General features: G+C 56.6%; 1 protein-coding gene across 1 annotated transcript in view; it reads left to right on the forward strand.

The window, feature by feature from the left end:
• Positions 1 to 23,572, forward strand: part of PHLDB1 (pleckstrin homology-like domain, family B, member 1) — a 45,650-nt gene that overhangs the window by 14,234 nt on the left and 7,844 nt on the right. The window contains exons 5-17 of the mRNA XM_012655457.1: positions 1,586 to 1,711; positions 3,405 to 4,753; positions 7,164 to 7,445; positions 7,872 to 8,012; positions 8,119 to 8,256; positions 11,399 to 11,554; positions 14,455 to 14,565; positions 14,731 to 14,820; positions 19,414 to 19,554; positions 19,681 to 19,783; positions 20,969 to 21,263; positions 21,348 to 21,438; positions 22,993 to 23,139. Of these exons, the coding sequence (XP_012510911.1) occupies positions 1,586 to 1,711; positions 3,405 to 4,753; positions 7,164 to 7,445; positions 7,872 to 8,012; positions 8,119 to 8,256; positions 11,399 to 11,554; positions 14,455 to 14,565; positions 14,731 to 14,820; positions 19,414 to 19,554; positions 19,681 to 19,783; positions 20,969 to 21,263; positions 21,348 to 21,438; positions 22,993 to 23,139 (3,170 nt within the window). The remainder of the gene's footprint in view (positions 1 to 1,585; positions 1,712 to 3,404; positions 4,754 to 7,163; positions 7,446 to 7,871; positions 8,013 to 8,118; positions 8,257 to 11,398; positions 11,555 to 14,454; positions 14,566 to 14,730; positions 14,821 to 19,413; positions 19,555 to 19,680; positions 19,784 to 20,968; positions 21,264 to 21,347; positions 21,439 to 22,992; positions 23,140 to 23,572) is intronic.

The raw sequence follows: 23,572 nt of genomic DNA on the forward strand, positions 1-23,572 counted from the left end.
CCCGCCCCCATCAACCTAGGGTTGAATGGGTCTGTCTAGATCCTGTGAACTCATCATTAATTAGCCTGTTAAATGGCTAAAAAGAGGGGGAGGGGCCTGACAGGGCTCTTTCTGAAACAGCGGTGGTCGTAATTAGGTGAATGGTGTGGTTGGCTATTATTTATTCCAGTTATGATTACACTGGGATCAGCTTCTCTGATTGGTGGCTTGGCAGGGAAGTCTCCACCCTCTCCCAACCACCACCACCCATCAGCCTTTAGAATTGTTGCTGCTGCTTGCCTGGGAGGGCCTTTGGGTGTGCCAAGGTAGTGGGTGGCTTTGTCCACTATGATTTTCTACTATGGGCTTCTCAGGCTGCTAGACCCCCACCTCATGGCAATGCCCAAGGTCCCAGAAACAGGCTCCTGAGCTTCTCAGTAAGGGGCCTGCCAAGGTTCCCACGTGGCCTGGGATGCCCCTTGCTCTTGCAGTCTGCCTGAGCTGAACTGTCTCAGCGTCCAGGAATGTAGACTTCCCTGCCAGTCTTAGCTCAGACTGGCATGAAGTTTGGGGCGCCAAATGGCACTAGATTGGGTAGACAGGAGCCTGGGGTCAGGGACCAGGGGCGTGGACAAATTGGAAGGGTGGGTGGTAAGAGCAACAGGGCTGTCTTCTCCCAACGTAGCATCTTCTGCAGGAGCACTTGAGCACCTGGTGTGGCCAGGAGGTGGAGTTCTGCCAGCCAGGCTTAGGTGCCTGTGGGCACACCTGCTGCTGTGCACACTCCTGCTGCCCCTGGCTACATTTTCTGGCTCCCACGAACCCTCCCTACTCCAGGTACTTGCACTTCCAGGGCAGGCATGGGCTTGTGTCTGCTGCCTGGGAATGTGCTTGGCTGAGGCTGGGCCCAGTGGCCTAGCCTTGGCTAGATTCTAGGGGAGACCAGGGAGCAGCCAGAGGGTGCTTTGTCAGAAAGAAAGAGGGTGGTGGTCATGCCCTATATGCTCAGAGAAGGTGGCAGCTCTCCTAAGGCCACGCAATGATAAGGAGTCGGAGCAAATTCTGATCCCCCCAGGTCATCTGACTGATCCATAGTTTTTCCCTTGTCCCTGAACTCAGACCTTTTTTTGTGACCCTGGAAGTTGCTACCTCTCAAACTGACCCTTCTACCCAAGTGGTAGACAGGTGGCTCAGGGGTACAGGTTGAGGTTGGGGGGACATGGGTGTCTATGTTCTCTGAAGAACTTTGTTCATTTACAGAGTGCTTTCACATACACTGTCTTATTAACCCTGCAAGATCAGTGGTATTAGTCCCATTTTTCTGATGAGAGAACGAGACTCGGAGGTGAAGTGACTTCACCCAAACATCTCACAGCTAGTAAGAAGAGGAGTTAGGATGAGGACTCTGATCTTGGGACTTGCTCTTTCCACTCTGCCCTGTCTGTGGAGCCCTGGAGGTGCCTGTCTCAGGCATCGGTCAGGTGTGGATTGTGTGGACTCTGTGAGTGCAGGTGGACTCTTTAGAGCCTGGGGTGACCTGCTAGTGCTGTGGGGTGAAGGTGGCTTTAGCCCTGCCTGCTCTGCCAAGCGTTTGCTTTCTCCACAGGCTGCATGTTGTGCCTGGGTCAGTCCACCTTTCTCCGCTTTAACCACCCGGCTGAAGCCAAGTGGATGAAGAGCATGATTCCAGCAGGGGCCCGGGCTCCTGGGCCCCCCTACGGCCCTGGCCTCGGTAGGTACCCAGCTGGGGCAGGGGGTTGGGTTGGTACTCCTTGGACAGTCCTCCTTCTTGCCCAGTTCAGCCACACTTGGAGTGTTAGGGCAGGACAATACCTACGGTCTGGGCTCATTGCCACCTGCCATGGGTTGGTGGAGAAGCCAAGCAGTGGGGCCACTGGGAGAGATATAAGGCAGTGCTGCTTAGTTAAAATTGGGGAATCGTACCTCGAGGAACGGAGGGCTCTTCCAGCCTGTACCCCACTGTCCTGGAGGATGGCGCTCAGTGTCTGGGACCTGGCCCACTGTGTTACCACCAGGGAGCCTCACCCTCCAGGGGGGCAGAAGGAAGCATTAGGTTGGACCCCCTAGTAAGCTCTGATGGGTTCCACCTGCTGATGAGCATGTCCTTGGGCGCTGCCCAGCCCTCAGGCCATGCCATGCCCACCGATGACTCAATGGAACAGCTGCAGTTTGTGTGTGAATTATTGATCCCTGGAGGAGAATTGCTGATTGTTCCAGGGAACCAACAGATGCCTCCTCAGCCCAGCTGCCTAGGGGGTGGGTTGTAGACAAGGAGGCCACCAGTGATTCTACCACCCTAGACTTTTGCACTGGCATTCAGGTGGCTGTGGGATGACAGGTGCCAAAGTGGTGCTGGGACAAGTGGACACATATGTTAGGTATACCTAGTTGGTTGGTATTGGTGGTCTAAATGTATAGTCTGGGGACCTGAGGAAAGGTGGATGGTACTGGGATCACTCAATATCCATGAGAACCCCTCTGACTTTATCCCACACAATCCTCATAATATCGGACCCAAACTCTGTCTTGTATAGGTTTTCCCTCACTCCCCTATCCCCAGTCTTTTCCAGTCCCCTGGGGGCTCAGAAGCCTGCATTCCCAGTCCACTCCCTAGTTAATTTTACACTGCCCCAACCCCAGCCTTGTCGTGCCACTCACTTAGCTGTTTGGGGCAGTGGTTCCAGGGACTCCTGATTGGTTGACTAGGGCTGGGGCAGGGCAAAGGCAGGCTCTTGTTGGCGTGGCTTAATGGGATAATTGGAGGACCTGAGCTGCACCTAGTTGCTGGCCAGCCTGGCTTCCAGGAACCAGCCATTAGCACCAGATCCTTCCCCTGCCTCTGATTGGACAAAGTGGTGCAGCACACACCCCTTGGCGAGCCCTGGAGACTTTGGTTTTTTTCCCTTGGGCCTCTGGTTCCTGTGTTGGGAGGCCCTGATGTCCTATTAGGCTAGAAGCCCCTGGAACTTCTGGCCAGCTCTTCTGGCCCCCATCTCCTTTGTATAGCGTCCACCTGCCCATCCTGAGGAGAGATATAGGAAATTGGGAGAACCAAGGCAAGGAGGATTCTAGTCTTGGGGTGAGTTGGCAACAACTTCGCTTAGAAGTGCCTGGCATTGTTGCTAACTCTGTCCTGAGTCATTAAATGTTAGAGGCAGAAGGGCCCTGCCCATTCATTTCCTTTATGGAAGGGGAAACTGAGGGCAAGTGACTTGGCCAGGGTTGCACAGCAGGTCAATGGCAGAGCTGGATGGTGCCAGAACCCAGATCTCCTGGCTTCTTCTCCAGAGCCTTTGTAGCCTCCCTGTTCTAGGAGGAGGTGGGGCAGTGCCCTTGATTTTATGCATTTGTAGCTCCCCAAAGTCGAAGACCAGGGCCTGAGGCCTTTTTGCATTTCCCTGCAGTGGAATCAGAAAGTCTGGTGAATGGGAACCACACCCCACAGCCTGCAACCCGGGGACCCTCGGCTTGTGCCAGCCACAGTTCCCTGGTGAGCTCTATTGAAAAGGACCTGCAGGAGATCATGGACTCTCTGGTGCTAGAGGAGCCTGGAGCTGCTGGCAAGAAGCCTGCTGCAACCTCTCCACTGTCGCCAATGGCTAATGGTGGGCGCTACCTGCTGTCCCCACCAACCAGCCCTGGTGCCATGTCTGTGGGCTCCAGCTATGAGAACACCTCTCCAGCCTTCTCTCCACTCTCCTCACCAGCCAGCAGTGGAAGCTGTGCCAGTCACTCACCCAGCGGGCAGGAGCCAGGACCTTCTGTGCCCCCGCTGGTGCCTGCCCGTTCATCCAGCTACCATCTGGCCCTGCAACCCCCACAGTCCCACCCGAGCGGTACCCGCTCCTCTGAGAGCCCTCGGCTGGGCAGGAAAGGGGGTCATGAGAGGCCTCCAAGCCCTGGCCTCCGGGGTCTGCTGACAGACAGCCCTGCAGCTACTGTCTTGGCAGAGGCCCGCAGAGCCACTGAGAGCCCCCGGCTGGGTGGGCAGCTGCCCGTGGTGGCTATCAGCCTGAGTGAATACCCAGCTTCCAGTGCTCGCAGCCAACCCACCTGCATTCCTGGCAGTCCGAAGTTCCAGCCTCCAGTCCCTGCTCCCCGCAACAAGATTGCCACACTCCAGGACCGCCCTCCCAGCCCTTTCCGTGAGCCTCCAGGCACTGAGCGGGTGCTGACAACCAGCCCTTCACGCCAACTGGTGGGCCGAACATTTTCAGATGGGTTAGCCACCCGCACCTTGCAGCCTCCTGAGAGTCCCCGCATGGGTCGGCGGGGCCTGGATAGTATGCGAGAACTCCCTCCCTTGAGCCCATCTCTGTCCCGACGAGCTCTCTCCCCTCTGCCTACCCGGACCACCCCAGATCCCAAGCTAACCAGGGAAGTGGCAGAGAGTCCTCGGCCCCGGCGCTGGGCAGCCCATGGGGCTTCACCAGAGGACTTCTCCTTGACGCTGGGGGCACGGGGGCGTAGGACACGGAGCCCCTCGCCCACACTGGGGGAGTCCCTGGCCCCCCGCAAGGGCAGCTTCAGTGGCAGGCTGAGCCCAGCCTACAGTCTGGGCTCTCTCACAGGGGCTTCGCCCCGCCAGAGCCCCTGTGCCCAGAGAAAGCTCTCCAGTGGGGACTTGCGGGTGCCCGTCACGAGGGAGCGGAAAAATAGCATCACAGAGATCAGTGACAATGAGGACGACCTCCTGGAGTATCACCGGCGGCAGCGCCAAGAGCGACTCCGGGAGCAGGAGATGGAGAGGCTGGTGAGCGGATGGCAGGGAGGCTGCCACCATCCATGGCAGGTTCTCTGCCAGGCCTCAGGCAGGCCAGCTGGCAGAGCGGGAGGGGCCCTCGGACAGGGCCTGGGTTTCTCAAGCTTTCCTGCCTCCAGGATACACCTTACTGACTAGTATCTCATGGTTCTAGTGTCCTGATGAAGAACTTCCTTTGAAATCTCAGGCTTTATTTTAAATTCATGCTAATTTTGCATTTATTCTACAACATAGCACTTGTTTTAATATATAAATTAAGTTTCATGTTATTTACCTTAGCACAGCAAAGCTCTAGGAAAACATACCACATTTATGGTGAGACCTTGCACCTCTCAGTTTGAGAAGCAGGTCATGGTGATGGGAAGGTCAGAGAGGGGAATGGATTTGTCGAAGGTCACACCTCAAGTTCTGGCAAAGCTGGAATTGGAACCCAAATCTCTTGTCTTTTCGACTCTGTCTGAGACTTGTCCTTTAGAAAGGCCCCTGGTCCTTCTCTTTTTGCCTCTCTTTGGCCTCTACAAATGGGTGGGAGCTGCTCCCCCTGGCCCAGGAAGGATCATCTGGGAGTGTGGGTGGCAGGGAAGAGGGAGAGGACAGGGTGGACAGCCCCTGGCCTGACCCCCGGCTGGCCTGTGTAATTGTGATTGTGTGTGTCTGTGTGCATGCGTGTGGGTGCATGCAGGGGCTGGGTGTGGCTATGGGCAGCTGTCCTGGGGATGGCATCTGAGCTGGGTGGGGGCTGGGATTCCCCAGATAGCGCAGGGAGCTTAAGGGGCTCCGGCCAGTGTGTACACACACGAGCCCACATACAGGAGAATGGATTCTGCTGTCTCCCTTGTGAGCAGAAGAACAGGGTTCTTGGTGGGAGAGGGCCCAGGAACCCTGGGATTGGTTTGAGGAGAAGAACCAGAACTGAGGAGGTTTGTCTGGAAACCCTTTCAGAAGAAGTTGGGACAGTTTTGGGTGAGGGTGTGGGACAGTGTTTGTGTTGGGTGGGGAGAGATGAGGCAGGATCCCCAGTTTTTTCCTTCACTGTATCCTCTCTTTACTCTTTTGCCTTGTCCTGGAAGAGAATGTTTGGCCTCCTGGGGTCTCATCCTGGAGAGGGGGCAGTGAGCCTGGCACAGGCCGAGTGGTGGGCCCAGCCTCCCCAGCTCCTCCATCAGCCTCCCACTCCATCCCCACGTGCAAGCACACACCTCACCACCAGCCCTGACCTGCCCCACCTGCCACTTTAAGTCTGAGAGGCTGCCGCCCTGCCCCTCCCACCTCAACCAGGCTGCTTATCTGGGTCCTGGGGCAGGGGTGGGGCACTGGCCCAGCCTCCTGGGTACAGAGGCTCTGTTCCTGGGTTTCTTTTTTTGCCATGGAACTGGGCAAGCAGCAGGAGGTAAGCCAGGTAAGTGGAGGCATTATGGACAAACCGCAGGTGGTGAGAGACACCTAAGGAGGACGAGGGACCCTAGAGAGCTATGGGAGCCCGGGGGCTGGGCTTCAGGGTTGGGTGTTATGAATGGGAGAGGGGGACGAAGACTGGAAACGTGATTGTACCATCCCTCCCAGGCCCGAGAGGTGACTGTATCAGAGCTGGGGTGTGTGCGGGGAGGGGGCTGATTAAGTGACAGGGCCATGGAGCACTCACACCTGGGCCTGGCCGTTCAAGGACTGGCAGGAGCTCACCCTGCTGGTAAGGGGCCAAGGGCTGCTTGAAGGTGACTTGGAGCTGAGGTGGGGACAAGGAGGACCATGTTCCAGGTCTGCCTCTACTCCCAGTGTGTCCGTAGCTGGGTGTCAGGTCCCTGTGGGCCCACGGGTGTGTTTTCTAGCCTGTCTGTATAGGTGCCCACCTGTCTGTATGCTAGACTGTGTTTATCTGTGTGAGTGTGCAGCGGTGTGCATTTGTGCATGTCAGGGCTGGTGCCTTTGTACCTGCCTGTTAATGTAGGGCCGGTACACGTGTTGTATCCTTGTGTGCCTGTGTGTCAGTGTGTCCTTGTGTGTACACATGTCAGCATTAGCATCTGAGTTTATCTGTGTCTCATTGTGGTCTTTAGTCTGCCTACAAGTGTTTCCATGTGTGTTTGGTGTGTTCCTGTGTGTCCACGAGGAAGCCCCATCATCCTGCGATAGAATGAGAAGGGAAAGGAAACAAGGAAATAGGAAGACAGGAAGGGTCAGCCACGTGGGCAGGTGGCACATCAGCCTGGTTCCTCCTGCCCACTTCTGAGGTACCCTGCTTCCCTATGCCTCCCCCAGATCTTGGGGCTCTCCTGACTTGAAGCAGAGCCCAAAGTGCCTAGTGTCCTCGCTGTCCCTCCTGAACAGGACACTGAGCCTGGCTCTAGCCTCATCAGGGCCTAGCCTCCTCCCCAGCATACCCTGCTCTGTCTGCCCTCCCCAGGAACGCCAGCGCCTGGAGACCATCCTGAACCTGTGTGCCGAGTACAGCCGGGCTGACGGGGGACCTGAGGCTGGGGAGCTGCCCAGCATTGGGGAGGCCACTGCAGCATTGGCGCTGGCAGGCCGGAGGCCCTCACGAGGCTTTGCAGGGGCCACTGGGGCCTCTGGGCAGAGCAGTGAGGAGCCTGGAGGTGCCACCCAACGCCTGTGGGAGAGTGTGGAGCGCTCAGATGAGGAAAATCTCAAGGAGGAGTGCAGCAGCACTGAGAGCACCCAGCAGGAGGTGGGATGGAGTGGGGACGAGGGCAAGGGGGCTGGTGTCAGACCTGCTGGGGGCAGAGGAGGCTATTGTGAATGCCAAGGCCTAATGAGGTGGAAGTAGTTGAAGGATCAAGTTTAGGAAGAGATTGGAGATCAGAGGTGTAAAAATGAGGAGACAAGGAAGGGAAAGGAGGTGTCAGTGAGTTTCCCAAGCTATAAATATGTTTTATGACCTGCCTTTCCTTGGGGCCCCACCCAGGTCTGGCACTCAGGGGTAAATATTCCCTTTAGCCTAGCCCTTATTGTTCCCCTTGCAGGGAGGGGAATTAGCCTCCTATCTTAGTCCAGCTACCCCTACCAAGTACCCTGAGGAGGAGGTGATCCATGCTCTTAGTCTGATCCTAGAAGGCTCTGGGCTTCTGGGGCTAATGGCTTCCCTCCCCTCCAGCATGAAGATGCACCTAGCTCCAAGCTCCAGGGAGAGGTGCTAGCCCTGGAGGAGGAGCGGGCTCAGGTGCTGGGGCGCGTGGAGCAGCTCAAGGTCCGTGTGAAGGAGCTAGAGCAGCAGCTGCAGGAGTCGGCCCGAGAGGTGAGCTGTTGAGGGTGGAGGGTGGATGCCTCCTAGGCCGTGTGAAGGCCCCACAGGGGGGCCTGAGTCTAGCTGCCTTGATGGAGACCCTGGTATCTGCCCCCAGGCTGAAATGGAGCGGGCACTGCTGCAGGGGGAGAGGGAGGCAGAGCGAGCACTGCTGCAGAAGGAGCAGAAGGCAGCGGACCAGCTGCAGGAGAAGCTGGTGGCCTTGGAGATGGGCATCCAGAAGGAGAGGGACAAGGTAACCCACACCTGGCCCAGCCCAGTGCTGGGTACAAGTGGCCGGGGAGAGAAGGAGAACTATCTTCTCTGGGGCCCTGTACCCCTCAAGTCGTTATTCATCCTGCAGACCACATGGTCTCTGTGGCCCTTCGAGACAGGGTCCTTGTCCTCTGAGGAAGGTACCAGCTTGGAGGGCACTGCCAGGGGCTGGGCTGGTGTCTGGGGTCTCCTCTGTCTGGGTCTCTGTGCTACCTGTGGGTGCCTGGGTTCCTGCCATTCTGGGCCCTTCATGGCCCTCCTAGGAAGTGCCGAAGCCCCATCTTGGGCAGTGAACAAGCCCGAGGGGCTGATGCTGGGGAGCGATTCAGGTTTGGGCCCCCCATCTGGAGAACATGCCTTCCATGCATGCCTCAGGTGCTTAGGTTGTGGTCTTTGGGAGATGGCCCTCAGGCCTCTGCTTGCCCTGAGCCTTCAGGATCTGCAGTCTCTCATCCCAGATGGTCCCAGCTCCTGCCCCTGCCCCTTTCAGATTTCGTGCCAGCCTGCAGGGGCCGCTCCGTCCCACAGGGGTCGTGCCAGCCACGCCCAAGATGCCCAACAACGTGCCAAAACCTCTGAAGTGGAGAGGGGCCATCTCTTACTGGATTTGACAGAATTTTTCCAAGAATTGATTTTTGCTTCTGGATTTTTTGAGAGTATCTTCCTCCTGCCCTCAATTTTGAGGATCTTAAAAATTCTTTGACCCTTTTTCCTTTTTTTGGAGCTTTGGCTCTGGCCCCTAAAACCACACTCCCAAATTCTGTGCCAAATTAACTCCATGCTTCCCAACCAGGCCTGCACTAACGCCCCCTCTAATTACTGTCCTGGGCTCTCTGCATGCCCCTAACTGTCAGTGCCACCCAGGCAGGGCTGAGCCATGCCCGCTTTTGCACTAACTCTATGGGTGCCTCTGTGCCCCTGGCCTCTCCCCTCTAATGCTGCCTCCTTCTTTTCTTGGTGTGGGACCCCAAGGTTTTGATCAGAAAGGAATTGGCAAGAGGGCACAGCTCTACTTTACTCAATGGGGCATTGGCAGGAGGGGTACAAGGGTGGGGGAAATGCTTGGCTGTGGAGCTGCTCAGCCTGAAGAGCCCCTCCCGCTGGAAATGCCTGGGCTGCTGCCTAAGGAGAGTGTGAGATAATCCAAGGAAGCCTCCTGGCAGCTTCCTGCACAGCAGGGGGAAGCTGTCTTCCACCCAATCCAATGCCTGCCCTCTGGAGCCAAGGGGTAAGGAGGCTCAGTTTGGGCATGGCCTTGGAGGGCTTGCACAGGGCCTCTTTGCCAACACAGTGGCCACCCTTTGTACCTTTTCCCTAGAGCTTCCCAAATTCGATACCTCAATTAGAGGATGGGAATGGGTGGCCCCCACTCCTTCCATCCCTGAGCCACCCAGAACACAGGGTATTTTAAAGGCTGACTCTAAGGATGAGGAAGTACCTGGACCCCAGGAACTGGCCTGATCAGGTTCTCCTCTCTGGGGATGGGTAGGGCTGTGGGGTAGAAGGGTGGGGTTGTGTGTGGGGGCCGTTCAGCACAGGGGCTCACTCCCAGGAGTGAAGCTCGGCATTTTAGAAGAAACATGCCTAACTTCAATTCCCATTGACCTGGGATTGCCTGGAGACATGGACTTCACCTTCTTTTGGGGAAGAGACAAGTTATTTGAGGTGGTAGTGATGGTGGTGGTAGTGATGGCGGTGGCGGGGAAGGCTCACTGGGCTTCCCTTCCCAGCCCCCAGCCCATGGCCCAGCTCTGGCTTTGGAATCAGTAATTACAGTTTCTCCTCTGCCTGTCCTTGGGAGGGGTGACTCACCAACTCCTTCCCTCGTCCCCCTTCCCGCCCTCAGAGGTGTCATCTCGCCCCAGACAGAACCATCCTCCTCCTCTCCGTACCCACTCCTAGGGCTCCTATTACCATGGCAACAGGCTGAACTAATTGCAACCCTCATCCCTACTGAAGTTCAGCCTGCAGTGCCCGCAACCCCCACCCCCCAGCCCCCACCCCCACACTGGGCAGAGGGGAGGGAGGCCAAGGGGGTTGGGCTGGGGTTCCCTCCGCTGCACTGCTGTGGCTCTAACATCCCTGGCTCCTGATTCACACCAACCCCTGGATTTAACGCTCACCATCACTGGCCTTTTCCCCAGGGTTACATTTTGGTCTCTGAGCGGTGGTAAAAGGGGAGGAATGGGAGCTCAAGGCTCTGCTTTTGTGATGCGGAACCAGCTTTGGCCTTGACTGGTTTGGAGAGAAAACAGGGCCTTTTCTTAGTACCTAGTTCAAGGGACTGCGAGAGACCAAAATCTCTGCCCCGCCCCGCCCCCACACCTCCGCCTGTGCTTCCCGGTGCCCTACACCCGAGTCCGGTCTTGCCCCTCAGCTCCTGGCCTGGCCCTCTCCCTCCTCACCTCTTTCCCTCCTCACTTTCCCTTTCTACTCTGTTCTTTCTCCTCTCCTGGGTGTTCTCCTCTGTGATTCCTCGTCTTTTTTCCTGCTGTCCCCACCCCGTTCCCGACCCCACGTCTCTCGCCCGCCCTGGCCGCCCTGCCGCCGCGCCCCCTGCCGCCGCCGCCGCGGGCCGGAGTTGAGGAGTGTGTGTTCTCTCTCCCCTGTGCCCCGCCCTCTCCCCCGCCCTCCCGCCTACCAGGAGAGGGCGGAGCTGGCCGCGGGACGGAGGCACCTGGAGGCCCGCCAGGCGCTCTACGCCGAGCTCCAGACGCAGCTCGATAACTGCCCCGAGTCAGTGCGGGAACAGTTACAGGAGCAGCTGAGAAGGGTCAGTTCCACCAGCCCCCCCATCCCCGGCCCCCGCGGGCCACCCGCCCAGAAAGAAGAGAGGAGAGCGGTGGGACGGGACCACCTGGCCCCTGCAGTACCTGCCGGACACCAGGGTCGGTGCTGTGGCTTGGAGGGGACAGGGAAGGTTGGGGGGATCAGCGCTCCAGGCTGTGATGCCCATGAAAGGGGCAAGGCCGAACAGAGCAGAGGAGGTTGGGTGGGGGCAGGTTTCTTCCCCATTTTCCTCGGGCCCAGCCCCCCGCAGCTCATGCCCCTGTGGCCTGGCCTTCCGGGCCCAGAGTGGAATTGGTAGCACCACCCAACCCCCTTTGTCGCTGTTGTTGAAGGAGGCAGAGGCCCTGGAGACAGAGACAAAGCTCTTCGAGGACTTGGAGTTCCAGCAGCTGGAGCGGGAGAGCCGCGTGGAGGAGGAGCGCGAGCTGGCCGGCCAGGGGCTGCTCCGGAGCAAGGCTGAGCTGCTCCGCAGCATCGCCAAGAGGAAGGTGTGCCCCGCCCCGTGCCCTGCCGCGTGGCACGCAGCGCTACCCAGGCAGTTGGAGGCAAAAGACCTGGGTTTGAATCACAGTCGATGGCCTCACAAAAGTTAACTTCACCTTTTTGTGCCTCAGTTTCCTCATCTGTAGTGAGGAATAATGAGAATTATTAATATAACGGACTGTTGTGAGAATTAAACAAGATGTAAAGACAGAATAGGATATGACTGTAGTAAGCACTTAGTGAAAGATAGCTATTATTATTAAGCCCTTACTCCCCTCAGTCTTCTGGTGGAAAGTGAATTCAGTTTTCTTTTCTTTTTTTTTTTTTTTTGAGACAGGGTCTCACTCTGTTGCCCAGGCTAGAGCGCAGTGGTGCTATCATAGCTCACTGCAACCTCAAACTCCTGGGCTCAAGCGATCCTCTTGCCTCAGCCACCCAAGTAGCTGGGACTAAAGGCGCCCACCACAATGCCTGGTTAATTTTTCTATTTTTAGCAGAGACAGGGTCTCACTCTTACTCAGGCTGGTCTCGAACTCCTGAGCTCAAGCGATCCTCCCACCTCGGCCTCCCGGAGTGCTAGCATTACAGACGTAAGCCACCTCGCTGGCCTGGAAAGCGGATTCAGATCACATTTGGAGCTGGGCACCAGGGGGGCAGGAAAGTGAAAGGTGGAGATAGAGGAGGAGGAGGAGGCTTGCCCTGCCCTTGCACAGCTCTCTGTCTGATGGTAGTGCTGGGCCTCAAAGACTTGACATCTGGATATTAGAGCCAGCCAGGGGCCCTAGAAAGAGGATCCACCTGGTTGCAGCCCTGCCTCAGCTCTGGCTTGGCTGAGCTATACAACAAGGGGGTTGGGTATTGTGTCCTGGCCAGCTATGATGCTAGGTCCTGGGTCTATTTGCTCCTGATCTCAGCCAGATCAGGCACAGACGGTTACAGGATGATATGGGAGGTGTATGAGTGTGGAGGTAGGGAGGAAAGTCAGGAAGAATGTGCTAGCAAGGATTAGGAAGGTGGGGAGGAGGATGGGGTGATGACCCAAGCAGTGCATGCACCTATGGCTGAGACGTGTATCCATGTACATATGTACATACCTGTGCAGTTTGCCTGGCTGGAGTGTGTGGGAGGTGAGAGCAGTGAGATCAGGGGAGGGGTGTCCAAAAGTGGGGAGTTGGAGGATTTGCTGGCTAGCCAGGGTTGGTGGTAAGTAGGGAGCCTCTGAACCTCCCTTGAGTCCACATCCCTCGCTCCTTTCCCTGAGCTGCTCTGCCATGCAAATGCATCCACTTTCTGGATGTCAGGCTGCTTGTTGAAAGGAAGGAAGAAAACTGACATTTCCCAAGCACATGGGTGTGTGCCAGGCGCCCTGCCAGGAGGCTTCCTTGGATTATCTCATGTTGTCCTCAGGATGGTCTCACAAGGCAGATGCTCTTATCTCCATTTTATAGACAAGGAAACTAGGGCTAGTAGCTATATACTTACCCAAAGCCTCTTAGCATATAAGCTTCAGAGTCACAGTTAGAACCCCCAAATCCCATGTTCCTTCCACTCTACTGCACTGGGGCTAGGGGCTGGCACTTCTCCAGCCTTTTCCTCTTTCCTCTGGAGGGAATGCAGCAGGGAGCCTTAGAGCAGCTAATCTCATCCCTTTGAGGTCCTGGAAGGTATAAGCTCCAGGGATTTTGGGAGAGGACAGCAGTAGTGGACTCCTCTTCTCACGCCCACCCTGGCCCCTGGGAAAATGGAGCTCAGCCCCTGAGACTTGGGAGCGGGGTGTCACATTCTTCCTCATGCTCCTCCTCATGAGTCTTGCCCAGCTTTCATCCCCCAGCCCCCAGCATCCCACCCTAGCCTTTGTCTGCCTGGTGCCCTGTGCTCCCCTCTCCTCTCCACCTCATTCAGAGTGGTTCAGATTACTGGCCTCGGAGTCCAATAGATCTGATTCTTTTTTTGAGACAGTGTCTCACTCTGTTGCTCAGGCTAGAGTGCCGTGGTGTCTGCCTAGCTCACAGCAACCTCGAACTCCTGGGCTCAAGCGATCCTCCTGCCTCAGCCTCCCAAGACCCCATCTCTACAGAAAACAAAAAAAAATTAACTGGGCATGGTGGCGTGTGCCTGTAGTCCCAGCTACTCAGGAGACTTAAGTGAGAGGATCACTTGAGCCCAGGAGTTTGAGGTTACAGTGAGCTATGTTCACACCACTATACTGCAGCCTGGGCAACAGAGTGAGACCCAGTCTCTAAAAACAAAATTATTTAAGCAATATTTCTTTTTAGAAAGTAATTTTTCCGGGTGCAGTGGTGTGTGCCTGTAGTCCTAGCTACTCAGGAAGCTGAGGTAGGAGGATCACTTGAACTGAAGACTGCAAGACCAGCCTGGGTGACATAGCGAGACCTTGTCTCTAAAAAAAAAAAAAAAGAAAAAAAGAAAGAGAATTTTTTCTTTTTAGAAAAATTAGGAAACTCAGGTAAGCAAACGAACCTCAAGACCATTTTAGAGAGATATTTTGTAGCAATGTGCAGTGGATCAGAAAGTTGAGAGAGTAGAAGCAGAGGTTGATGAGAAGTTCAAGGCCAAGAAGTAGAGGGCCTGGGTTTGGGTGGAGGGATGGAGGGGATGGGGTGGGTTGAGAACTATTCAGTGTTTCTAGGCTTTGGGACCCATGGCTATGGGGTGAGGGAAGGGAGATTTGGGGATTTGGGTGCTGACTAGTGTGCCTGGTGGCACAGGGGTCACTGGTGAGGGGAGGAGCCTGAGTTGTCCTGGGGTGAGTTGAGGCTGAGTGGAAGAGCTGGTTGATTCCCTTCACCTGAACCTTGGGTCTCTGGGCAGGAGAGTCAGCCAAGCCTCACCTTGGGCTCAGCCCTGTGTCCCCAGGGCTGACCGACCACCCCATCTCCTCTAGGAGCGCCTGGCAGTTCTGGACAGTCAGGCTGGGCAGATCCGGGCCCAGGCCGTGCAAGAGTCCGAGCGCCTGGCCCGTGACAAGAATGCCTCCCTGCAGCTGCTGCAGAAGGTAGCATCCCTCAGGTTGGGCTTGGGGGTCCGGGAGTAGGGTGAGTGGGAGGGGAGTGCGAAAGGGCTGGGGTGGAGATTTGCTAGCAGCACAGGGGCCCACCTCATGTGGTCTCCTGTCCTCACTCCCACTCCTCTCTGACTCTCTACCACCCTGGGCGCACAGGAGAAGGAGAAACTGACTGTGCTGGAAAGGAGATACCACTCGCTGACAGGGGGCAGGCCCTTCCCGAAGACCACATCGACCCTCAAAGAGGTAACACGGTTGGGCAAGCCCAAGCGTTAGGCCCAAGGGCTGTCCTGGGAAGCTCTGGAGCAATACGTGGCACTTTTACCCCTGGGTCCTGAACTGGGTCCTGATCCTCAGCGGGCTCTTGGAAGGCCTTCCCTGGACTGCTTCGCCTGGTCCCAGCCCAGGGCAAACCCAGGGCCTTTAGAGTGTGCTGGGGCTGAGTTTGAGTACGGGGGCATCTTCCTGAACTGGAGAGATTTGAGGAGGAATGGCCTTGAGATCTGGGATTTGACCTTCCCTGGCTACCAGCTGCTGCTTTTTAATTGCCTTTTGGGCTCCTGAGAGCCCACTGATCTCACTATTTTGGGTGGCTGAATATATGTGGGGGTGCTCAGGGGCCTGGGTGGGATGGGTGGACAGCTCAGAGGTTTGGTAGGTGTCAGGGCTGGGTGGACTCACCTTGACGGGGAGCAGAGGGATCTGGGGGTGCTGGTCCTGGGGCTCCTGGGCTTCAGTCTGGAGCCAGGCTTCTATTTCAGAAGGGGGCACTGAGACCCCTTAAGTGGTTCTTCCCAGGTCTGCAAGCCTGGTGTGTGAAGTCCAAGTTAAGACATGCCGAGTTTCTTGACCTCTTCGCCTCCCTCCCTGCCTCACTTACACGGCAGTTTAGGCCTGGGGGAGGGGGGCTGGGCTGAGTGTGAGGGGTACGGCCCCTCACCACGTGCCCTCTCTGTAGGCTGAACTGCTCATCTCCGAGTCCTCAGGGATGGAGCTGGGGACTAAGGCTCCGGGCCTATTTCCAGGGTCTTCTCAGGCTGGGGCATCCTCTTTCTCCTTAACCCCACCTACTTCCACTCTACTCTGTCCCAAAGCACAAGAGGTAACCATAGCTAACTGCGTGCTCTGCTTTGCCCACTGCCTGCCCGTTGAGCTCCTGCCCACAGCTCCTCCTAGGGCCCAGCTGAAGGGCATGTGGCGATAATCCTTTGGCTGGCTGGAGTTTGGGAGAGTGTGTTTGCGCTATTCTGCCGTTCCATAGCGTGCCTGGGCAGCCTGTGCAAAGTCAGAGCGTTGATCTGCATATTAATTTGCCTGTATTCTGCATGTCATTCATCAGTTCTCACAACATGCTGGACCCTTTGGCTCATTTTCCTTTTCTGTGACCCCTCAGAGGACAATCTGGTTCTGGAGCTAGGTCTGGATGGGCCCCCGGCACAGGGCAGGCTTAGGATCCTGTGCTTTGATTCAGCATGCGTTGTGGATGTCTGCAGTGCTCCCAGCACCTAGCTAAGCTCGGATTCTAAGGCTATGTGATGAATATGACAGTCCCTGGCCTCCCAGTCCACATTCAGTTGTGCTGGCATCTTTCCAAGGACTTACCTTGGGCAGTGTGACTGGCCCATTTTTCTGCCAGGCTTTTAGCTGCTCCTTGCTAAGCCCTCTTTCTCAGAACCCATCTTGCTCAGGCCCGGGTGACGTCTCTGCCTCCCCTACCCGTTTCCAGCTCCTGCCCTGGCAGATGGGGTACAAGGGACACTGGGGAATGACATGATTGGTGCTCAGTGCTGCATGTGTGTGCCCCACTGGGGATGCCCAGGGCCCAGGGCGTTGGAGACGAGTGGGTCTCTGGGAGCTGCATCCTGATCCTCAGCGGGCTCTTGGAAGGCCTTCGCTGGGCTTCTTCGCCTGCCCCCAGCCCAGGGCAAACCCAGGAATGGGCCTTTAGGGTCTGCTGGGGCAGACACTGGATGCTAAGGGGGCTCCCAAAGTGGAGGTCAGAAGGAGCCTTCATTCAGAACGTCAGTTCTGACCACCCTTTCCTGGTCCCTGCTACTCCCACAGCCATCTATAGCCATAGTGGGCAGCTGAATGCCCCATTCCTGCTCCGGATTTTGTATTGACATGGAGTGATGGCCCTGTGGCCTGGCTTGGAGTGTGGGGTATTGGGTACCTGGATGAACCTGTTAACCTCTTCTCTGCCCATCCCTCCCCTTCTCACTGGGCGCCCTAGGAATATGTGAGCCTGGCAGAGGTTCTCCAGCTGTGCTCCCACTTGGACCCCTATGCTTCTGCCACCTCCCCCAGTGTGCTCACCCAGCCCCTGCCTGACAGCGAGGTACCAGCCACCGAGGGTGCCCATAGCTCCTAAGGGCCTGCTTGTGGATGCCTTAGATTCCCTCCTGGGCCTGGGTGAAGGTGGGACAGCAGGGTCTGTCTTCAACAGTGAGAAAGAAGGGCAGCTGGCATACAGGGGGATCAGGAGTGGTTCCCTTTCTTCCCTGGGGCCTTGGGAGCTTCCTTTAGCTCTTCACAGCTTTGGGAGGGCCGGGCCTTCTGCTCTGGAATGAGGGCCTCATGCTGAGAGGACTCTGGCTCTCCTGGCCTCGTGGGCTCTGCAAGCCTCTGCTCCGTGCTTCCTACCCTATCCTTCCCCTCCCCCTTGGGCAGGGCCACCTCTTGCCTTCCAGCCCCATTAACGTCTTGTATTCCCTCCTGCGCTCGGCCTTGCCCCAAGTACGTGACGCTTGAGCAGCTAAAGGTGACGTGGGGCACCTCGCCCATGCACCCAGCCCCTGCGCCAGGCCTGCCTCCCTGGGCCTCTGCCTCCCGGGACCTGGCTCCCACCACCTGCCTTCCTCCCGCGCTGCCCTCCTCCTCCTCCTTCGCTTCCATCACGCCTTTACCCAAGGTTGGTGGTCTGTGAGTTCGTGCCACCCCTGCCCGTTGACTGGTGTGCTCTGTGCGTGTTTGGCTTCTGCTGACGTGGCCTCTCGGCCCTAGGCCAGCTCCAGGGCAGTGCTCGGGGCCTGCGGCTCTGGCTGGAGGCTGGTGTCATGGCCAGCATACCCGTGTCTGTGGTCTGGGAGTTGTACCCTGACTGTTTCTCTTTGCCCTTAGGATGTTCTGGGCAACTGTTGTCTCACTGTTTTTCTCTTCCTTTTCTTTATACTCTCTCTCCCCTCCTTCCTCCCCTTCTTCCCTCACCTTCTGTCCATTTCCCTGATGTGGCCCTCCTTTACCCTTCCTCCAACCTTCCCCTTCCTTCTTCCTCCCTTCTCCTGCCTTTTCCTTTCCCCCCATTTCCTGGCCTTTCCTCTCCATCCTTCCCCTCTTGTCCCCTGGCCCCCTCCCCATCTCCCCCTCCAGATGGAGAAGCTGCTGCTCCCTGCTGTAGACTTAGAGCAGTGGTACCAGGAGCTGATGGCCGGGCTGGGGACTGGCCCCACTGCAGCCTCCCCTCGCTCCTCCCCCCCGCCTCTGCCTGCCAAAGCTTCCCGTCAGCTGCAGGTAACCCCTCCTTCACTGCCCATCCGCCCCAGTCCTTGCTGCTGTCTTCTCTGAGTATTTCCTGCAGATCCACCAGCCACACAGTGCCGCCTTGGGTATGGGAGCCCATCCAGGGCAGTGAGGGGAACTCTGGGCCCTGAGAGGGCAGTGAAGGAGTGAAAGTCTCTCCATGGGCTGCCATCCTGGCACTTTGGGTGGTTGGAAGGCCAGCCCCCTGAGTCCAAGAATGACATGATTGTCTTCTAGAAGTGGGTGGCTTCTAGAGCCATGGTCATGTTGAGATCTGTTTGGTACCCTGTGCTGAGCTAGGTTGTGAGTCTGTTCTATCCTTGGCAGCCCCCAGCCCCAGAGCCTCTTACCCAGTTTGGGGGCCTGACACATTCTTGGGCTTGTTGCAACTGGAACTATCTTGTCCTGGGAGAACTGCCAGTATTTTGTTCTCCTGGTCTCCCCAGGGGTAACACTTGGAGGCAGAAAAGAAGGGGACAAAGACTCTGAAGTGACAGCCCTGAGGATGTGCCCAAGCCTCTTCAGAGTTGCCATGGAGGGCGTGGGCCTACCTGAGCCTGCATCAAGCAGTGACTGTGAGGGTGGGGAAAGGGTGCTAAGATAGTCTCAAGTTTCACTCCACTGACCTGCTGTAGTGCCTGACATTCTACCTTTCGAGATTCATACCTTTAGCCAGGTGTGATGGTGTGTGCCTGTTGTCCCAGCTACTTGGGAGGCTGAGGCAGGAGGATTGCATTTTACAGATTGAATACTGGGGCCTGGAGAAGATAAGTAATCTTCCCAAGGTCATAGCTGGGAAGTAGCAGAGCTTATGCCGAGAGTCAGGGTTCTTAACTCCAAAGACCATATTCGCTGTACATTAGTGCTGCAGGGGAAATTGTCAGTTATTTAGTCTAGTTTTACCCTCTTCTTTTGCAGATAAGGAAGCCAAGGCCCAGAATGGGAGGTGCATGGCCCAAGGTCATTCAGTGGCAGAGCTGGGACCAGGGGGAAGCTGGCCTCCACTTGGTCTCCTACATACTCTGCCTGACTGACATTAACTCCTTGCATGGGTCTGTTTACAGGTCCTTTCTGAGGCGGGCAGGGTTGGGCCAGGGATTAGCCCAGAGAGGAATAGCCTGGAAAGGAGACTTGGCAGCTACCAATAGCATCTGCCCATTGGGCTGGCCCAGGAGGCTCAACCCTGTTGTTAGATACAGCCAGAAAGCCTCAGCGGCCTGGTGCCAGGGCAGTATCTTGGATCACAGCCAGCCTAGGTGACATGGGGGTGGCGGCCAGTGGGAGAGCCAGAGGTCACTGGGCACTATCATTTCCCTCTAGGTTTACCGGTCCAAAATGGATGGTGAAGCTACTAGCCCTCTGCCTCGGACCCGCAGCGGCCCCCTCCCCTCCTCCTCAGGCTCTTCTTCCTCCTCCTCCCAGCTCAGCGTGGCTACCCTGGGCCGTAGCCCCTCCCCAAAGGTCTGAGGACAGGGGTGGGGCTGCATGTGTGGTGGGGGCTGGAGAGGCCAAGGCCATCCATGAAAGCCTTGGGGGTGGGGGTGGAGTCTTCTGAGCCCAGGTTCCAATGCTCCATTCCGTCTGCAGAGTGCTCTACTCACCCAGAATGGCACGGGCAGCCTTCCACGCAACCTGGCAGCTACACTGCAGGACATTGAGACCAAGCGCCAATTGGCTTTGCAGCAGAAGGGTGAGTGGCTGCAATGCCAGCCCACCTGCTCTCCGGGGGGACCCTGGATAGTTGCCATTCCTCCCCCATGCCTCATCCATGCCGATGCCCCACACCTTCACCAGATGTTTTTCCTTTAATTGGGATCACGGCAAGAGCAGAAAGGATTTCGATTGGACACCTAAAGAAGAGCCTCCCGGATATATATCAGAAGACACCAGGACAGGAGACTAAGGGCCTGGGAGGCTGTGCCGTTTTCTTTCCTAGAGAGCATAGCAAATAAGGGAAATGCTTGTTGACCTGAGTAGGGTTACACATTGCCCTGTCTGGAGGCAGGGGAATGAATTTGATGACCTCCAGAATTGGTTTGCTGAGATACTGGCTCTGGGGACCCAGGAGTCCTTGTTGCTTGTGTGCAATTTGGTTGTTTTGAAAGTCCATGTCTGTGCCTCTCTCTCCTCTCATCCCTTCTGTGTGTCTCTACCGTACCCTCTGCCCGGGGCCCCCCACGCCAGTCGAGTCGCTTCCTGCCGAGCCCCTCCCAACTGACGACCCAGCAGGTAGAGCGTTGACCACAGAGGGCATTGCTTTGGCCAGGCAGCCCTTGCCTGGCATCAGCATGATGTGTCCTGCCCAGGCCGCCACTGCCTGCAGGCAGGCTCCCAGGCTGAGCTGGTTGGGGTGTCCGGCTGGCCTCACCCCTCCGGCTGACCTCTCTCCTGCCTTCAGCTGTGTTCTCCCTGTGTCCCCTGCCTTATTTCCTGCTTTTGCTGCTCTTGCTTCTGCACTGCAGGGGGCTCTGCATTGGCGTCCTGGGTGCTCTTGGGGCTTCCTCCATCTCTTCTTTCTCCCTTCCCCAGCTGGCAGGGTGGGTGCATGTGTCCTGCCCAGCTATTTAGGCCTCAGCTGTGGGCTCGAGCCACCTGGCTGTCACACTTCCAGGGCACTACCTGGGCGGGTTTGGTGCCCTGTATGGGCTCAGGATGTGGAAAGAGCACTGAAGCCAGACTGTGTGGCTGTGGCTGATTGTGCAGGCGACTGAAGTATTGGCAGGGCAGCTGGCTGGGAGCTGAGGGTGGGTGAGGGGGCTGCTCTGTGTTAACCTCTCCCTGCTCACCTCCTCCCTCTCTCTGTGATGTTGCCAGTGTCTCCCCTCCCCCTGGTGGGTGGGAATCCCACTGTGACTCCCACCTGTCCCTCCTGCAGGCCAGCAGGTGATTGAAGAGCAACGGCGGCGACTGGCTGAGCTGAAGCAGAAAGCAGCGGCCGAGGCGCAGTGCCAGTGGGATGCCCTCCATGGGTCTGCGCCCTTCCCAGCAGGCGCCTCGGGCTTTCCTCCACTCATGCACCACTCCATCCTACACCACCTGCCGGCTGGGCGGGAGCGTGGGGAGGAGGGCGAGCACGCCTACGATACGCTGAGCCTGGAGAGCTCAGACAGCATGGAGACCAGCATCTCCACGGGGGGCAACTCGGCCTGCTCCCCTGACAACATGTCCAGGTACCTCCCCACACCTGGGCCCACTGCCTCCACCAGCTGCTCCTGGGCTCCTTGATGTGCCCCCTCTTCCCCTTCTCTCCCCAGTGCGAGTGGTCTGGACGTGGGGAAGATTGAGGAGATGGAGAAGATGTTGAAAGAGGCTCATGCAGAGAAGAGCCGGCTCATGGAGTCAAGGGTGAGGCTGAGCTGGACCAGAGAGGCAGAAGGTGGGGAGTGGGGGGAGCAGAGCTGCCCGCTGCCTGCCAAGGGCCTCACTCCACCCCAAGCCCTTCCACCCACATTAGCCTTGCAACCTTCCCTCGGGATAGAAAGTGTTTAAAAGGTTGTGTTCCTCAAATGGGCATAGGGAGGCTTGGGGAGATTACAAGTTCACAGCTCTTAGGAATAGAGAAGGCAGCACAGTAACCGTTGTCCAAGCAAGAATTTCCTGTACGGAAACTTTCAGTCTCTGTGAGTTTATTTCTGTGGACTTTGCTCTTTGGCAACCACAGGAATTTTGATTCCTATCTACCTGTGTGGCAGGTCACTTGTCTTGGGCACGGTTGGGAAGAGCAGGAACTGAGGGTTGAAGTCTAGACAGAAGAGGAGGCAGATTCCAAGCCGGAGCAGAGGTGTTGGCTGGGGAGCCTTGGGGAGCAGAGGGGGCTGAGAGAAGTCACAGCTCCTTCACGTGGGCACGGAGCTGGGACTTGGCAAAGAGTGACCTGTGGTTTATCCTGGGCATAGGCAGGCTGAGGAAATCTGTGCCTGGGCAGGAGGTTAAACGAAGGATCTGCAGAAGATGTTCTGTGTCCACCATGCGAGCCACTCTGCATCTCTTGAGATGAAAATGGGACCTCAGCAGCTGGAGGGATTTTTTTTAAAAAGTACTAACCATTTGAATGGAGGACCAACCAGAAAAGAATGCCTCTTATCTTACATCAAAGTATGGCAGATTTATAAGACTCTCTTGGCAAATGGAGGAAAAGGAGATTGTGTTAAGTTTTGTGCTGGAAAGGAATGGCAAGCGGGAGTTAACGGCGTAGAGGTGTTTATCGTTGATTAGGACACTTAAAGCACCACTCACATGCTCTGTATCTAATGATTTGTTTTAATGACCTTTAAAATCCTTTCATAATGGCTTTTATAAGTTCAATTGTGTCCTTAGTCTCCAATCATATTTTTTTTCTCCATCAAGTTTGAAGTTCAACAGCAAATGTTTCTAATTTGGAGTTTCAAAGGGCCTTAAGTTAGTGATTGGGGAAGGACTACTGAATATATTAGCTGTCAAGCTGTGGAGTTGTATAGACAATCCATGTTCTGAGAACTCAGATAACATTGTGAGAGCTGCATTTATTTATTGAGTACTTCTTTCCTGCTGGAATTGGCGATGGTTATTTATACATATGATCTCATTTAATTTTCACTATAATCCCAGGAATGGGCATTCTTAACTTCATTTTACAGATGAGGCGACTGAGGCTTAGAAAGTTTAAATGCTTTTTGTCAGGGTCACAGAGCCAGCCCATAGTGGTGGCAGAGCCAGGGTTTGAAGGCAGGACAGTCACACATTTTTAAGTCATTTATCGGTAACCAGCAGAGTTCTTGGGAGGGTGGGCTTTGCAGGTGATGCCTCCTCATGCGAGACTACCACCTGAGGTGGGGGCCTCCTGCAGCTCTGCCCAGGTCTGAGGAGGGCTGGTTGTGGGGAGAGGGTGGCTGTGGGCACTGACCCTAGCTTTGGGGGCAGGAGCGGGAGATGGAGCTTCGACGGCAGGCCCTGGAGGAGGAGCGGCGGCGGCGCGAGCAGGTGGAACGGAGGCTGCAGAGTGAGAGTGCCCGGAGGCAGCAGCTGGTGGAGAAGGAGGTGAAGATGCGGGAGAAACAGTTTTCCCAGGTGAGGGTGTGGTGGGGAATGGTGGTGGTTGGCTTGAGCGTGAGGGCTGTGGAGGAGTAGGGAGATCCCAGGGTTCCTTTGCTGGGCTGTAAAATCCATGCTACTCCAGAAAGGACTGCTGTTGGCTTAGCACAAGTAGAATTCTACCTGGGACTCCCTGGCCCCAAGAAACAGACCCACCGGGGCCTGTTAAAGCTTGTGTGTGTGTGTGTGTGTGTTGGGGTGGGTGGGTCATGAGAGGTGGCCACCTTGCAGACATCTGGGGTCAGAGGAGAGGGTCTGAACAGGCCTCCCAGAGATGGGAGCTGAGAGTCAAGAACCAGGCGGCTCCCCTCAGCCTCTCTGCAGGGCCTCTTGTCTGCTTCATGAGCCTTCTCGTGCGACTCCGCAGCATCCTGGCCCTCACCCCACAGGTCCTTTCAGCTCCGGTCCC

Source organism: Propithecus coquereli, unplaced genomic scaffold (genome assembly GCF_000956105.1).
Source record: "Propithecus coquereli isolate 6110/MARCELLA unplaced genomic scaffold, Pcoq_1.0 Scaffold477, whole genome shotgun sequence".
NCBI lineage: Eukaryota > Metazoa > Chordata > Mammalia > Primates > Indriidae > Propithecus > Propithecus coquereli.